Source organism: Branchiostoma belcheri, unplaced genomic scaffold (genome assembly GCF_001625305.1).
Source record: "Branchiostoma belcheri isolate BF01 breed outbred unplaced genomic scaffold, Haploidv18h27 scaffold102, whole genome shotgun sequence".
Taxonomy (NCBI): Eukaryota; Metazoa; Chordata; class Leptocardii; order Amphioxiformes; family Branchiostomatidae; genus Branchiostoma; species Branchiostoma belcheri.
In genome coordinates, this window is record NW_017802403.1 from 947,588 (window position 1) to 962,958 (window position 15,371).

The 15,371-nt window shown below is 44.2% G+C and overlaps 1 protein-coding gene across 1 annotated transcript in view; it reads right to left on the reverse strand.

Annotated features, from left to right (window-relative positions):
* LOC109474635 overlaps positions 1-15,371 on the reverse strand; it is a 64,764-nt gene that overhangs the window by 7,519 nt on the left and 41,874 nt on the right. Inside the window, exons 39-51 of the mRNA XM_019774986.1 lie at positions 13,155-15,137; positions 12,180-13,031; positions 11,166-11,990; positions 10,464-10,640; positions 9,081-9,608; positions 8,652-8,930; positions 8,080-8,204; positions 7,062-7,584; positions 6,424-6,852; positions 5,827-5,940; positions 4,909-5,147; positions 4,334-4,468; positions 3,912-3,952 (exon numbers count right to left, since the gene is read on the reverse strand). Of these exons, the coding sequence (XP_019630545.1) occupies positions 3,912-3,952; positions 4,334-4,468; positions 4,909-5,147; positions 5,827-5,940; positions 6,424-6,852; positions 7,062-7,584; positions 8,080-8,204; positions 8,652-8,930; positions 9,081-9,608; positions 10,464-10,640; positions 11,166-11,990; positions 12,180-13,031; positions 13,155-15,137 (6,250 nt within the window). The remainder of the gene's footprint in view (positions 1-3,911; positions 3,953-4,333; positions 4,469-4,908; positions 5,148-5,826; positions 5,941-6,423; positions 6,853-7,061; positions 7,585-8,079; positions 8,205-8,651; positions 8,931-9,080; positions 9,609-10,463; positions 10,641-11,165; positions 11,991-12,179; positions 13,032-13,154; positions 15,138-15,371) is intronic.

The following is a 15,371-nucleotide window of genomic DNA, read 5'->3' on the forward strand; positions in this document are numbered from 1 at the left end:
TTTTCTGATGTTTCTTCTTCTTCTTCTCCTCCTCCTCCTTCTCCTCCTGCCATTTTTTAAATGGATTCAGCTTCTTCATTTTAGGGCCTAAGGTCCTGAAATTTGGTATGGAGGTACAGTGGGCAAATACCCCTAGGTCGTTTTTTAAATTTTTGTGATACAAGCTTTTACAATCGTTTTATTTGCTTTTTTAGCGGTCCCCATAGGAAAGTACTGTGCGGGGGCGTACGCGCGTGACGTAATAAGAAAGAAATTCGGCGGCATGCCCATATATGGGCATGCAAGCATGAACCTGACGCAGCCTAATCTTTTCTTCTTGCTGATTGGCTGTTGGATTTGATTGGATTAACTCAATTAACACCTGTTCAAAGCCATTCCATTTTGACAGTATGAACTCAAGTGTTTTGGTAGGTACAGCACAGGACACGAAATACGCATCAATTTTCGAGGGACGTTCTGCGGGAGAGTGCAGGACGCTGTGCGGGACTTCCCTCGGGAGAGTGCGGGACGTCCTCCGGGAGAGTGCGATACGTTCTGTCGGGAGAGTGCGGTACGTCAGCGGGAGAGTGCGGTACGTTCTGCGGGAGCCAGACATTTTGCTCTTCTCTGTTAGAACAACGCAAGTTGGAGGTCAATGACCTGCGCCCGGCGTGTAAACAAGATTGGACAGGGAGCGGCTGTAATATCAAAGGAGCCGGCGGCTTCTGCTAGCCGGGTTGATAGTTAAGTAACATCAAGGTGGTTCAAAAGCAAACCTGATAAAGAAGGAAACCCCGTAGTTAATAGTTGAAAGTCTTGGTGGCTTTAGGCGATCGATACCGCCATGCTGTTTACTTTTTATGACATACAATGCAGTGAGTGATGTGTATCGCACCGAGTTAGCTCGGTTGGAAACGCGCAAGGCGGCAATCCCAGGCATTGCAAGTTCGAACCCCAGTGCATCGGACATAAATATTTTTAGCAATTTAACATTTTTAACAATTTTATAATTTTTAACAATTTTATCAGTTTTAACGATTTTAACAATTCTGCATTTTAACAATTACAACATTTTTTTTATTTTCGTTTGTTTTGCTTTTAACTATTCAAAAACTAGATTGTTCTTACTCAAGAATGTCAATAACTTAGAATGTTAGTCTTTTGTATTTTTCCAACATACAAACTAAAATCACTTTGATGTTGTCACAAAAGTATTGAGCTGACAAGAGAGAAGGAGTGCGGTACTCTGCCAGTGTGAAGAATCTACAGAGTTATTACCAGTCACTAGTAGCAAGAGATAGACCACATTGACTGATGACGATGAGGACGAATCATATGAAGTACTATCATAGCTAGTACAGAAATTCTACTGCTTTACTTTACTTTCTTTCACTCTGTACATGCAATTAGCTCACTGGCATGATTTTAAAAATAAAGGTTATGATAATCATATTATATGTATAGCTTATTCAATGTATGGCTTCATAGTTTATGTGATTGTTAATAACACCTGCACAGAGCATTTCCATACTGACAGTATGTCTTTATTCAAGTGTTTTGGTAGGTATTTCAAGCTTTTCTGCTCCAGCATTGGAATGCGGGGCATGAACGTTTTTTTTTATTTTGAAAATCAACAGTTTGCATTATGCAATTAAAAATCCTAACCAATAAAGTAGGGAATAGACTATCCAACTGTTGTTTTAGTTGTATGTTACTTCATATTATAGTTATATCAATGTAAATCATTGTTTTCCCTTGTGTTTCTCATTCTTTCCCTGCCATGTCGTAAAATGTGGTGAACCCATCGCTGTATTTGCTCCAAAGCAAATATTGGCCTTTCTAGTTTGTCTTTTGTTGACCCTGTAGAACGCCGTTCCTTTTTCCTCAACAGGTTGCTGTTTGTGTTTTCTTGCTGGAGGTTGACTGCCGTGTGTTTTGGTGAAAATACTCTGCGGTGAGTGGTTTCAAACTATCAATAATGTCATAGTTAAGGTGAAATGCCCCCCACCCCCTAACCCTTCCCTGAATACCAAAGTATTGATCGTATGGATCCTTAGGGCATTCGATTGTGGCCCGCATGCATACCTTTCCAGCTGCAGCGGCGCACAGTGACTGCCATGGGGCGGGCGATAGCTTCTGTCATGACAACTGTACGGTCAGCTTTCTTTATTACTAGAATTATATAACATCTGTGTCCATAATATCACCAGGGTCCATAATATCGCCACCTTGAGAAATAGTGTGCTTAAAGATATTTTTACTGCAACATACCCTAGGTATGTACATTTGAGGAGTGCATACCAAAAGTATGTTGCAGTAAAAATATCTTTAAGCACACTATTTCTCAAGGTGGCAATATTATGGACCCTGGTGATATTATGGACACAGTTATATGTAATTAAACTTACGACAAAGTTCGGCAGTCCTCCATGAAAACGACGGCACGCCTGCTGCCACACAAGCATCGGCATAAGCCTCCAGGTTCTCGCACAGACCGGTGATGTCTCCGTTCCGAGCGCACATGTCGAACACACACGCCGAGACGTAAGACTGGTGCTCCACCTTACCATGACAAACAGCGAACGGGCTGTCGGTGTCTTCGAGCCGCGCGCACATGTCGGGCGCCTCGGCAGCTGCCTGCACGGCGCTGTCACAGCTGGGGTTCTCCCCGGTCGGGCCGATGACACCATCCGGACAACTGTAACAGATTTACTCACGTCAGGGGTATACAGTTCAATTTTTACAGAATACAGTACAATGGTATTAGTATACAGTGTAATTTTATGTACAACTGTAACAGCTTTACTCACGGTTTACTACTTCAGGGTATACTTCAGGGTGACAGAGTATACAGTCCACTTTTACGGAATACAGTACAATCGTTTTAGTATACAGTGCAATTTTACGGAATACAGTGCAATCGCATTAGTATACAGTGCAATCTTACTAGTATTCAGTGCAATTTTACTAGTATAAAGTGCGATTTTACTAGTATACAGTGCAATTTTACTAGCACAGTTGCACCGCGATTGCACTGTACTCCGTAAAATCGCACTGTATACTAATACGATTGCACTGTATTCCGTAAAATTGTACTGTGTACACTAATACCAATGTAAAGTATTCTGCAAAATAGCACTGTATACTCTGGCACGCCTGTACCTTATAGTTGCAAAAGTACAAGTTAAAGTAGCCCAATTATCCTTGTGGTTGTAGAAGCAGCGGGTTAATGAACCACTGTGTGGATCTTATATGGCAGAGTATTTGAGGCAAAGCCAATCTCTCTTGTTCAAACTCCCCAACCGAAGACAGGTACCCATAAAATTTAGGATGAGTTGATAAAAACCATGTAAAATGCCTTTTAAAATGACAAGGCTAGCCATAAAATCTGTGTCCGCTAGCTTAGTCACTCGGCATATATACAACATTGCCTGATATGAATTTTTGCAGTTAATGGGTCTTGAAAAATTGAACTTTAGATAGAAGACAAAATATTTTTAAGTGGGTAAAGAAGAAGACGAGGTACATTTTACTGTAGATTGGCCTTTATATTATAAAGCGAAAGTAAATGCTCCCTTTTCCGGCATTACTTAGAGAAACTTATATTCCTTGCAGCCCTCGATGAATCAACTCCAACTGATCATACAATCACCTTCATTTATACAATTACCAAAATGCTAGAGAAACTGCAACTGAAAGTATACTAGATGTTTGTGTATACATTTATATACATTGTGTAAGACTGACTTGTGCTTAGCCCTGACTTGGGCAAAAATGCACAATAAATGTCTTTATTAATTCATTCCTCATCTGGAAACGCATACCTTGATACATCTGTGATCCAGCTCTGTCCGAATGTGTTCCAATCGGTCTCGATTGTTCCAGATGGCGTCATGAAGTCGTCACTGGGGTCGTCGTTGTAGTTCCCACACAGACCGCCCACCTGGTTTTTGTAGTTGGATGGAACCACGACCTATACCAGGGCGTTGTATATGGTAACGTTAATGAGGAACACTTTACATGTAGATCTATGTAGATGCTTTATAATGGCGCCTCATGAGTGGGGCCTTCTAGTATGTTATAGTATATGTGCCCATGGCCAGTTTAAAAAAAAAATAGAATTTTTCTCTGGTCAGGGCACGCAATGTGTCAATAATTAGAATTAGATTTCCTAGTGGCTTATTATGGTACTGCAACGGGACCTCCAGTTTTAATATCTCGCGATTTTGATATGCTAGGGTCACAAATTTTAGGTGGTAGATAACCTTAGAGGTCTAGAAGAGGTTTCATTTGATACATCATTTAATAAAGAATAAACATAAAGAATGGCAGCATGCAAGGTGATTGTGCGTACCTTGCCAAAGTGGTACCCATCGTAGGAGACCTCGACGCCAAGTTCCGTCTGAATCTTCACGAACCTTCCGCTTAACTGGACCTGCATCCTGCCGTCAGCTAGGCTGAATGGCAGCGACGAGACCTCCCCGCCAACCTGTGACAAACACAAGGGAATGTTTCTGTTTAGAGCAATACTCTGATTTGATAAACACAATATTTAACCTGGAAGACGCTGTTGAGACATCAAGACTATGGTAAAAAAAATAACACAAATAAAATAAGGAACGGGCTATCTTGCCATTTTTCTGGACCTTTTCTATGTCCCATGCAGGAGAAAAGGAAAATATGCAGTGAACTTATACTTTTCACGACTGTATATAGTAAATAGATCGCAATCAAGTCCCAGTTTTGAAATAACAAGATAAATTCTTCCCCTGTTGGTTTGCCAAGATATTTTTGTGTGAACGATAGCTTTGTACAAGTTTATATTTTTTCTTGGGATCATTGGAAATATGTTTGTCTGGGTTCAGTTTTCAGGATTAAATTGCGGGTATAAATTAAAACTTCTGACGAATAAACATCATTATTACTCACCGTCACAGTCTTGCCTTGAAGTATACCCACTCGGTATCCATACGCATCAACATACACTTCTCTCGCGACGGAAGCACTCGGAATCCACGGCAGCCGTTCGTTCTGTACCTCTACGTTGAAGTCCGCAGCAATGCCAAGGTCCTTAACTAGGGTGTACCTGCACCAGCCTTGGAAGTGGTGGTGGTAACCGTCCAGCGTTTTGTGGTGAGGATCTCCGTAGACCATACAGACCGAAGTTGCTGCGAGATAAAACAGGATGTATTGATGATTAATATTTCAAACTTTCAGAAGTAGATGTAGTTCTTCGACGAAGGTTAGAAGGTTAGGTAGTAAGATACCACTCCCACCCCCCCCCACCCGAAAAAAAATCAGTCAACTTGTAATGATGATTTTGGAAACGTTTAGACGTTTCAGGTAACATTACCATCATTCAGTGACACTGGTTATAGATCTCAAGATCAGCAGGTTTATAGCCGAATAAAGGGGTCTCATACATTTTTGATTGTCCAACAAGTAACAAAAGTTAGACGAGGTGAAGCTACCTGAAGCTACCTGAAACCGTTTCCAAAATCATATATAGTTGCTTGATTAACTGTTTTGGCGTAGATATAATTCTCTTTAATCAGACTTTTAGAGACTACTTATAGTTCTCTTTCTTTAACCTTCAAGGAGTAGATATAATTCATTTTACTTAATTACATCATAGAAAGCATTTTCTTAATACATACCGTCATATTATGAAACTTACTATTACACCATGCATACTGAGCTGAATCCCTCTTATTTCAGTAATAAAGATATCCACCCACATATTTTGGAATCCAAATAGATTACTACCCCAAAAACAATACTTCCAAGATAGGGTGAATGCTAGAAAAGGAAACAGACGTATAGATTATGATAGATGCAAATACTTACTTATATCACAGATGCGGCCGCTAAATCCAGGAGCACACACACAGACGAATGTGTTGTCACCCTGGTTACATGTCGCTCCATTCTGACAAGGGTTCGGGTCACAGTAATCTATTTCTATTGGTAAGTGGGGAAAATAATGAGACAAAATGTTATGCAAATCATAATAAATATTATTACTTTATCGATTAGGAAGATTTATTTGTACATCAGAATATATGATGTGTTTACGTAATGTCTTTTGTATAATTACAGTATGTTATTGTTTCTCTTAAAATTCTTTGCACATGAAATGAAAAATACACAATAAGAATAGAAAACGAGCTTTGCCCAGATGAAGACTTCTTATATTTCATGTAATCATAAATTATTTACAAATCATTCAATAGATGTTCAAAAGAAGAACTGTAACAGTAACACTTGCAAAAAAAACTCATTATAAGCCTAACTTTTTTTTCAATTCTGATAAATAATTACAAGTGACATATCCTTAGTGTCGTGCAATATGTAAGGTCTAACGTTTAACTGTACCTACGATCTTGTAAATTGATATTTTTGACACACGGACTGTTTAAAAATTAGGATTAAAAAAACACGCACCTGTTTCGCACAAAATGCCCTCAAATCCACGTTCGCAGGTACAAGTTCCGTCATCGTTGCATGTGCCTCCATTTTGACATGGGTTAGGGTTGCACTTGTCTTCACTGTCATCAACAGAAGTAGATGAATCACTTTCATCCACATCTTCCGAAGATGAAGCATCAACTTCGTCGGAGGAAGGCGTGTCAATTTCATCCTCATCCTCGGAAGTGGACACTTCGCTTTCGTCCTCGTCTTCTGACGTGAATGTGCTACTGTCATCGTCTTCGCTAGGCATGGTGGCATCGCTGTTGTCTTCAACGTTGGACGAGGAGGCGTTACTGCCATCTTCATCGTCAGACGTAGAGTCGTCGGTCTCATCTCCATTTTCGGAAGTGGAAACGCCGCTTTCACTATCTTCAGCCGGGATATCGACGTTATCTTCTACTTCTTATTATCAGAAACAAAAACAAAAAAAATCATACTAAATGATTTGCTCCAGATTTTTTTTTGTGTTCTGCACAATCCAAAACTCAAAATGCCTACGGTATTAAATTGTTATTTGTTTAATTATACTTGATTTTGTAACTGACCTAAATCTAACAAGAATATGATTAAAATAAATACCGTTGAGGATAAATGTTATAAAAAAGACTTACCGTTTTCACACCAGTATCCTTCATATCCCGGACTGCAGGAACACTCGTAGTAGAAACCATCAGCAGTGCACCTGCCTCCATTCAAACATGGGTTGGGCGAACAGGCGATATTACCGTAATCATAACTATCATCGTCGGAACTCGTTGTACTACTGTCCTCCTCATCGTTTAGCTGACTGGTGTCACTTTCAACGTTGTTGGTATAGTCACTGGCTGCACTAGAATCTTCACTCTCAGAGCTGAGGATTTGGCCTTCATTTAAACTGCTAGAGTCACTAGACACAAGTTCGATAGAGTTGCGTACGTTGTCTTCGTCAGTTGACATGCTTGATTCAACAGCGTCACTAATGACCCCTTCTTCACCGTCGTAACTTGTGCTGTCTTCCTCTGAGCTTTCGCTATCTATCTCAGTGGACTGACCTGATTCTGAACTTTCGTTGTCTTCCGCAGAGGACTGACCTGATTCTGAACTTTCGTTGTCTTCCCCAGGGGACTGGCTTGATTCTGAACTTTCGTTGTCTCCCTCAGAGGACTGAACTGATTCTGAACTTTCGTTGCCTTCCGCAGAGGACTGGCTTGATTCTGAACTTTCGTTGTCTCCCTCAGAGGACTGACCTGATTCTGAACTTTCGTTGTCTGCCGCAGAGGACTGACCTGATTCTGAACTTTTGAGGTCTTCCGCAGAGGACTGGCTTGATTCTGAACTTTCGTTGTCTTCCTTAGATGACTGACCTGATTCTGAACTTTCGTTGTCTTCCTCAGAGGACTGACCCGATTCTAAACTTTCATTGCCTTCCGCAGAGGACTGACCTGATTCTGAACTTTCGCTGTCTAGGTCAGAGGACTGACCTGATTCTGAACTTCCGTTGTCTTCCGCAGAGGACTGGCTTGATTCTGAACTTTCGTTGTCTTCCGCAGATGACTGACCTGATTCTGAACTTTCGTTGTCTTCCGCAGAGGACTGACCTGATTCTGAACTTTTGTGGTCTTCCGCAGAGGACTGACCTGATTCTGAACTTTCGTTGTCTTCCGCAGAGGACTGGCTTGATTCTGAACTTTCGTTGTCTCCCTCAGAGGACTGACCTGATTCGGAACTTTCGTTGTCTGCCGCAGAGGACTGACCTGATTCTGAACTTTCGCTGTCTAGGTCAGAGGACTGACCTGATTCTGAACTTCCGTTGTCTTCCGCAGAGGACTGGCTTGATTCTGAACTTTCGTTGTCTTCCGCAGGGGACTGACCTGATTCTGAACTTTCGTTGTCTTCCGCAGAGGACTGGCTTGATTCTAAACTTTCGTTGTCTCCCTCAGAGGACTGACCTGATTCTGAACTTTCGTTGTCTTCCGCAGAGGACTGACCTGATTCTGAACTTTCGTTGTCTTCCGCAGAGGACTGGCTTGATTCTGAACTTTCGTTGCCTCCCTCAGAGGACTGACCTGATTCTGAACTTTTGAGGTCTTCCGCAGAGGACTTGCTTGATTCCGAACTTTCGTTGTCTTCCTCAGATGACTGACCTGATTCTGAAATTTCGTTGTCTTCCTCAGAGGACTGACCTGATTCTGAACTTTCGTTGTCTTCCGCAGAGGACTGACCTGATTCTGAACTTTCGCTGTCTAGGTCAGAGGACTGACCTGATTCTGAACTTTCGTTGTCTTTCGCAGAGGACTGGCTTGATTCTAAACTTTCGAGGTCTTCCGCAGAGGACTGACTTGATTCTGAACTTTCGTTGTCTTCCTCAGATGACTGACCTGATTCTGAACTTTCATTTTCTTCCGCAGAGGACTGACCTGATTCTGAACTTTCGCTGTCCAGGTCAGAGGACTGACCTGATTCTGAACTTTCGTTGTCTTCCTCAGATGACTGACCTGATTCTGAACTTTCGTTGTCTTCCTCAGAAGACTGACCTGATTCTGAACTTTCGTTGTCTTCCGCAGAGGTCTGGCTTGATTCTGAACTTTTGAGGTCTTCCGTAGAGGACTGACTTGATTCTGATATTTCGTTGTCTCCCGCAGGGGACTGACCTGATTCTGGACGTTCAGTGTCTCCCGCAGGGGACTGACCTGATTCTGAACTTTCCTTGTCTTCCGCAGAGGACTGACCTATTTCTGAACTTTCGTTGTCTCCCGCAGGGGACTGACCTGATTCTGAACTTTCGTTGTCTCCCGCAGGGGACTGACCTGATTCTGAACTTTCCTTGTCTTCCGCAGAGGACTGACCTGATTCTAAACTTTCCTTGTCTTCCGCAGAGGACCAACTTGATTCTGAACTTTCGTTGTCTCCCTCAGAGGACTGATTCGATTCTGAACTTCCGTTGTCTTCCTCAGAAGCCTGACTCGATTCCGAGCTCCCTTTGTCTTCCTCAGTGGTTTGACTTGATTCTGAACTTTCGTCGTCTCCCTCAGAGGACTGACCTGAATCTGAACTTTCGTTGTCTCCCGCAGGAGACTGACCTGACTCTGAACTTTCGTTGTCTTTCTCAGATGACTGACCTAATTCTGAACTTTCGCTGTCTAGGTCAGAGGACTGACCTGATTCTGAAGTCTCGTTGTCTTCGGTAGAGGACAGACTTGATTCTGAACTTTCGTTGTCTCCTTCAGAGGACCGATCTGATTCTGAACTTTCGTTGTCTCCCTCAGAGGNCGTTGTCTCCTTCAGAGGACCGATCTGATTCTGAACTTTCGTTGTCTCCCTCAGAGGACTGACCTGATTCTGAACTCTCGTTGTCTTCCGCAGAGGACTGGCTGATTCTGAACTTTCCTTGTCTTCCGCAGATGACTGACCTAATTCTGAACTTTCGCTGTCTAGGTCAGAGGACTGACTTGATTCTGAACTTTCATTGTCTTCCGCAGAGGACTGGCTTGATTCTGAACTTTCGTTGTCTTCCTCAGATGACTGACCTAATTCTGAACTTTCGCTGTCTAGGTCAGAGGACTGACCTGATTCTAAACTTTCGTTGTCTTCCGCAGAGGACTGGCTTGATTCTGAACTTTCGAGGTCTTCCGCAGAGGACTGGCTTGATTCTGAACTTTCGTTGTCTTCCTCAGATGACTGACCTGATTCTGAACTTTCGTTTTCTTCCGCAGAGGACTGACCTGATTCTGAACTTTCGCTGTCTAGGTCAGAGGACTGACCTGATTCTGAACTTTCGTTGTCTTCCTCAGAGGACTGACCTGATTCTGAACTCTCGTTGTCTTCCGCAGAGGACTGGCTTGATTCTGAACTTTTGAGGTCTTCCGCAGTGGACTGGCTTGATTCTGAACTTTCCTTGTCTCCCTCAGAGGCTTGCCCTGATTCTGAACTTTCGTTTTCGTTCTCATTGGCATGAGTTGATTCCAAACTTTCGTTGTCTTCCGCAGAGGATTGGTTCGATTCTGAACTTTCGTTATCTCCCTCAGAGGACTGACCTGATTCTGAACTTTTGTTGTCTTCCTTAGATGACTGACCTAATTCTGAACTTTCGCTGTCTAGGTCAGAGGACTGACTTGATTCTGAAGTCTCGTTGTCTTCGGCAGAGGACAGACTTGATTCTGAACTTTCGTTGTCTCCTTCAGAGGACCGATCTGATTCTGAACTTTCGTTGTCTCCCTCAGAGGACTGACCTGATTCTGAACTCTCGTTGTCTTCCGCAGAGGACTGGCTCGATTCTAAACTTTCGTTGTCTACCTGAGAGGATTGACCTGATTCTGAACTTTCGTTTTCGTCCTCACTGCCTTGAGTTGATTCCGAACTTTCGTTGTCTTCCGCAGAGGACTGGCTCGATTCTGAACTTTTGTTTTCTCCCTCAGAGGTTTGACCTGATTCTGAACTTTCGTTGTCTCCCTCAGTGGACTGACCTGATTCTGAACTCTCGTTGTCTCCCTCAGGAGACTGACCTAATTCTGAACTTCCGTTGTCTCCCCCACTGCCTTGACTAGATTCTAAACTTTCGTTGTCTCCTTCAGAGGACTGATCTGATTTTGAACTTTCGTTGTCTCCTTCAGAGGACTGATCTGATTCTAACCTTTCGTCGTCTCCCTCAGGTGACTGACCTGATTCTGAACTCTCGTTGTCTTCCGCAGAGGACTGGCTCGATTCTGAACTTTCGTTGTCTCCCTCAGTGGACTGACCTGATTCTGAACTCTCGTTGTCTCCCGCTGAGGACTGGCTCGATTCTAAACTTTCGTTGTCTCCCTCAGAGGCTTGCCCTGATTCTGAACTTTCGTTTTCGTTCTCATTGGCATGAGTTGATTCCAAACTTTCGTTGTCTTCCGCAGAGGACTGGTTCGATTCTGAACTTTCGTTATCTCCCTCAGAGGACTGACTTGATTCTGAGCTTTCGTTGTCCCCCTCAGAGGACTCACCTGATTCTGTACTTTCGTTGTCTCCCTCAGAGAATTGACTTGATTCTAAACTTTTGTTGTCTTCATCAGAGGACTGACCTGAATCTGAACTCCCGTTTTCGTCCTCACTGGCTTGAGTTGATTCCGAACTTTCGTTGTCTCCCTCAGAGGACTGACTTGATTCTGAGCTTTTGTTGTTTCCCTCAGAGGACTGACCTGATTCTGAACTCCCGTTGTCTTCCGCAGGAGACTGACCTAATTCTGAACTTCCGTTGTCTTCCCCACTGCCTTGACTTGATTCTAAACTTTCGTTGTCTTCCGCAGAGGACTGGCTCGATTCTGAACTTTCGTTGTCTCCCTCAGTGGATTGACCTGATTCTGAACTTTCGTTGTCTTCCGCAGGGGACTGACCTAATTCTGAACTTCCGTTGTCTTCCCCACTGCCTTGACTTGATTCTGAACTTTCGTTGTCTCCCTCAGTGGACTGACCTGATTCTGAACTTTCGTTGTCTCCCGCAGGGGACTGACCTGATTCTGAGCTTTCGTTGTCTTCCGCAGAGGACTGGCTTGATTTTGAACTCTCGTTGTCTTCCGCAGAGGACTGGCTCGATTCTGAACTTTCGTTGTCTCCCTCAGAGGACTGACCTGATTCTGAACTCTCGTTTTCGTTCTCACTTGCTTGAATTGATTCCGAACTTTCGTTGTCTTCCGCAGAGGACTGGTTCGATTTTGAACTTCCGTTATCTCCCTCAGAGGACTGACTTGATTCTGAGCTTTTGTTGTCCCCCTCAGTTGACTGACCTGATTCTGAACTCTCGTTGTCTTCGGCAGAGGACAGACTTGATTCTGAACTTTCGTTGTCTTCCGCAGAGGACTGACCTAATTCTGAACTTCCGTTGTCCCCCTCAGAGGACTGGCTCGATTCTAAACTTTCGTTGTCTCCCTCAGAGGATTGACTTGATTCTAAAATTTTGTTGTCTTCATCAGAGGACTGACCTGATTCTGAACTCTCGTTTTCGTCCTCACTACCTTGAGTTGATTCCAAACTTATGTTGTCTCCCTCAGAGGACTGACTTGATTCTGAGCTTTCGTTGTCTCCCTCAGAGGACTGACCTGATTCTGAACTCTCGTTTTCGTCCTCACTGGCTTGAGTTGATTCCGAACTTTCGTTGTCTTCTGCAGAGGACTGGCTCGATTCTGAACTTTCGTTTTCTCCCTCAGAGGTTTGACCTGATTCTGAACTCTCGTTGTCTCCTTCAGAGGACTGATCTGATTCTGAACTTTCAATGTCTCCCCCAGAGGACTGACCTGAATCTGACCTCTCGTTGTTTTCGGCGGAAGACGGACTTGATTCTGAACTTTCGTTGTCTCCTTCAGAGGACTGATCTGATTCTGAACTTTCGTTGTCTCCTTCAGAGGACTGATCTGATTCTGAACTTTCGTTGTCTCCTTCAGAGGACTGATCTGATTCTGAACTTTCGTTGTCTCCTTCAGAGGACTGGCCTGATTCTGAACTTTCGTTGTCTCCCACAGTGGACTGACCTGATTCTGAACTTTCGTTGTCTCCCTCAGAGGATTGACTTGATTCTAAACTTTTGTTGTCTCCCTCAGAGGACTGACCTGATTCTGAACTCTCGTTTTCGTCCTCACTGGCTTGAGTTGATTTCGAACTTTCGTTGTCTTCCGCAGAGGACTGGCTCGATTCTGAACTTTCGTTATCTCCCTCAGAGGACTGACTTGATTCTGAGCTTTCGTTGTCCCCCTCAGAGGACTGACCTGATTCTGAACTCTCGTTGTCTTCGGCAGAGGACAGACTTGATTCTGAACTTTCGTTGTCTTCCGCAGAGGACTGACCTAAATCTGAACTTCCGTTGTCTTCCTCAGAGGACTGACTTGATTCTGAACTTCCGTTGTCTTCCGCAGAGGACTGACTTGATTCTGAACTCTCGTTGTCTCCCTCAGAGGACTGGCTTGATTCTGAGCTTTCGTTGTCTCCTTCTGAGGACTGACCTGATTCTGAACTTTCGTCAACTTCCGAGCTGGCTTTGCCATCTTCAGAAGAAGAGACCGTTTCGTCACTAGTGTCGTTATTGTCAGAGCTGGCGGTGCCATCTTTAGTTGAAGAGTCCAATATGTCACTAGTGTCGTCATCTTTGGAGCTAACGTTGTCATCTTCAGAAGAAGAGTCTGTTACGTCACTAGTGTTGCCATTTTCGGAGCTTGTGGTATCATCTTCAGTAGAAGAGTCCAAAACGTCACTAGTGTCGCCACCTTCAGAGCTGGCTGTGCCATCTTCAGAAGAAGAGTCCGCCACGTCACTAGTGTCTTCACCTCTTGTGCCATCTTCAGTAGAGGAGTCCGATAAATCACTAGTGTCGTCACCTCCGGTGCCATCTTCAGAAGAAGAGTGTGTTACGTCACTAGTGTCGTCACGTCCGATGACATCTTCAGGAGAAGAGTGTGTTACGTCACTAGTGTCGTCACCTCCGGTGCCATCTTCAAGAGAAGAGTTCGTTACGTCACTAGTGTCGTCACGTCCGGTGCCATCTTCAGGAGAAGAGTCCGTTACGTCACTAGTGTCGTCACCTCCGGTGCCATCTTCATGAGAAGAGTTCGTTACGTCACTAGTGTCGTCACCTCCGGTGCCATCTTCAGGAGAAGAGTTCGTTACGTCACTAGTATCGTCATCTCCGGTGCCATCTTTAGAGGAAGAGTCCGTTACGTCACTACTGTCGTCACCTCCGGTGCCATCTTCAGGAGAAGACTCCGTTGCGTCACTAGTGTCGTCACCTCCGGTGCCATCTTCAGGAGAAGACTCCGTTACGTCACTAGTGTCGTCACCTCCGGTGCCATCTTCAGGAGAAGAGTCCGTTACGTCACTAGTGTCGTCACCTCCGGTGCCATCTTCAGGAGAAGAGTCCGTTACGTCACTAGTGTCGTCACCTCCGGTGCCATCTTCAGGAGAAGAGTCCGTTACGTCACTAGTGTCGTCACCTCCCTTGCCATCTTCAGGAGAAGAGTTCGTTACGTCACTAGTGTCGTCACCTCCGGTGCCATCTTCAAGAGAAGAGTCCGTTACGTCACTAGTGTCGTCACCTCCGGTGCCATCTTCAGAGGAAGAGTCCGTTACGTCACTGGTGTCGTCACCTCCGGTGCCATCTTCAGAGGAAGAGTCCGTTACGTCACTGGTGTCGTCACCACCGGTGCCATCCTCAGGAGAAGAGTCCGTTACGTCACTAGTGTCGTCACCTCCGGTGCCATCTTCAGGAGAAGACTCCGTTACGTCACTTGTGTCGTCACCACCGGTGCCATCTTCAAGAGAAGAGTCCGTTACGTCACTAGTGTCGTCACTTCCGGTGCCATCCTCAGGAGAAGACTCCGTTACGTCACTAGTGTCGTCACCTCCGGTGCCATCCTCAGGAGAAGACTCCGTTACGTCACTAGTGTCGTCACTACCGGTGTTATCTTCAGGAGAAGACTCCGTTACGTCACTAGTGTCGTCACTTCCGGTGCCATCCTCAGGAGAAGACTCCGTTACGTCACTAGTGTCGTCACCTTCGGTTCCATCTTTAGAGGAAGAGTCCGTTACGTCACTGGTGTCGTCACCTCCGGTGCCATCTTCAGGAGAAGAGTCCGTTACGTCACTTGTGTCGTCACCTCCGGTTCCATCTTCAGAAGAAGACTCCGTTACGTCACTAGTGTCGTCAGCTTCGGAACTGGTGGTGTCACTTCCATCGTCATTTTCACTTTCTTCAAGTTCTTTAAAAATAAAAATTATTAATATTTCTTTGACTACAATCTGATAATTGTGTGTAATTACTTAGCAAGTATTTGGGGGTATGGGTGCTTTAAAATCTACTATTTTTTCTCCACAATATATCTAGTGCAATATATGTTAATTTACTTTTTTTTATAGATACAAATGTGATGTGTAAGATAAAATGTCTAGTATTAACCCTACCTAGACCGGGCTTTTTTTGACATGGGGGGACC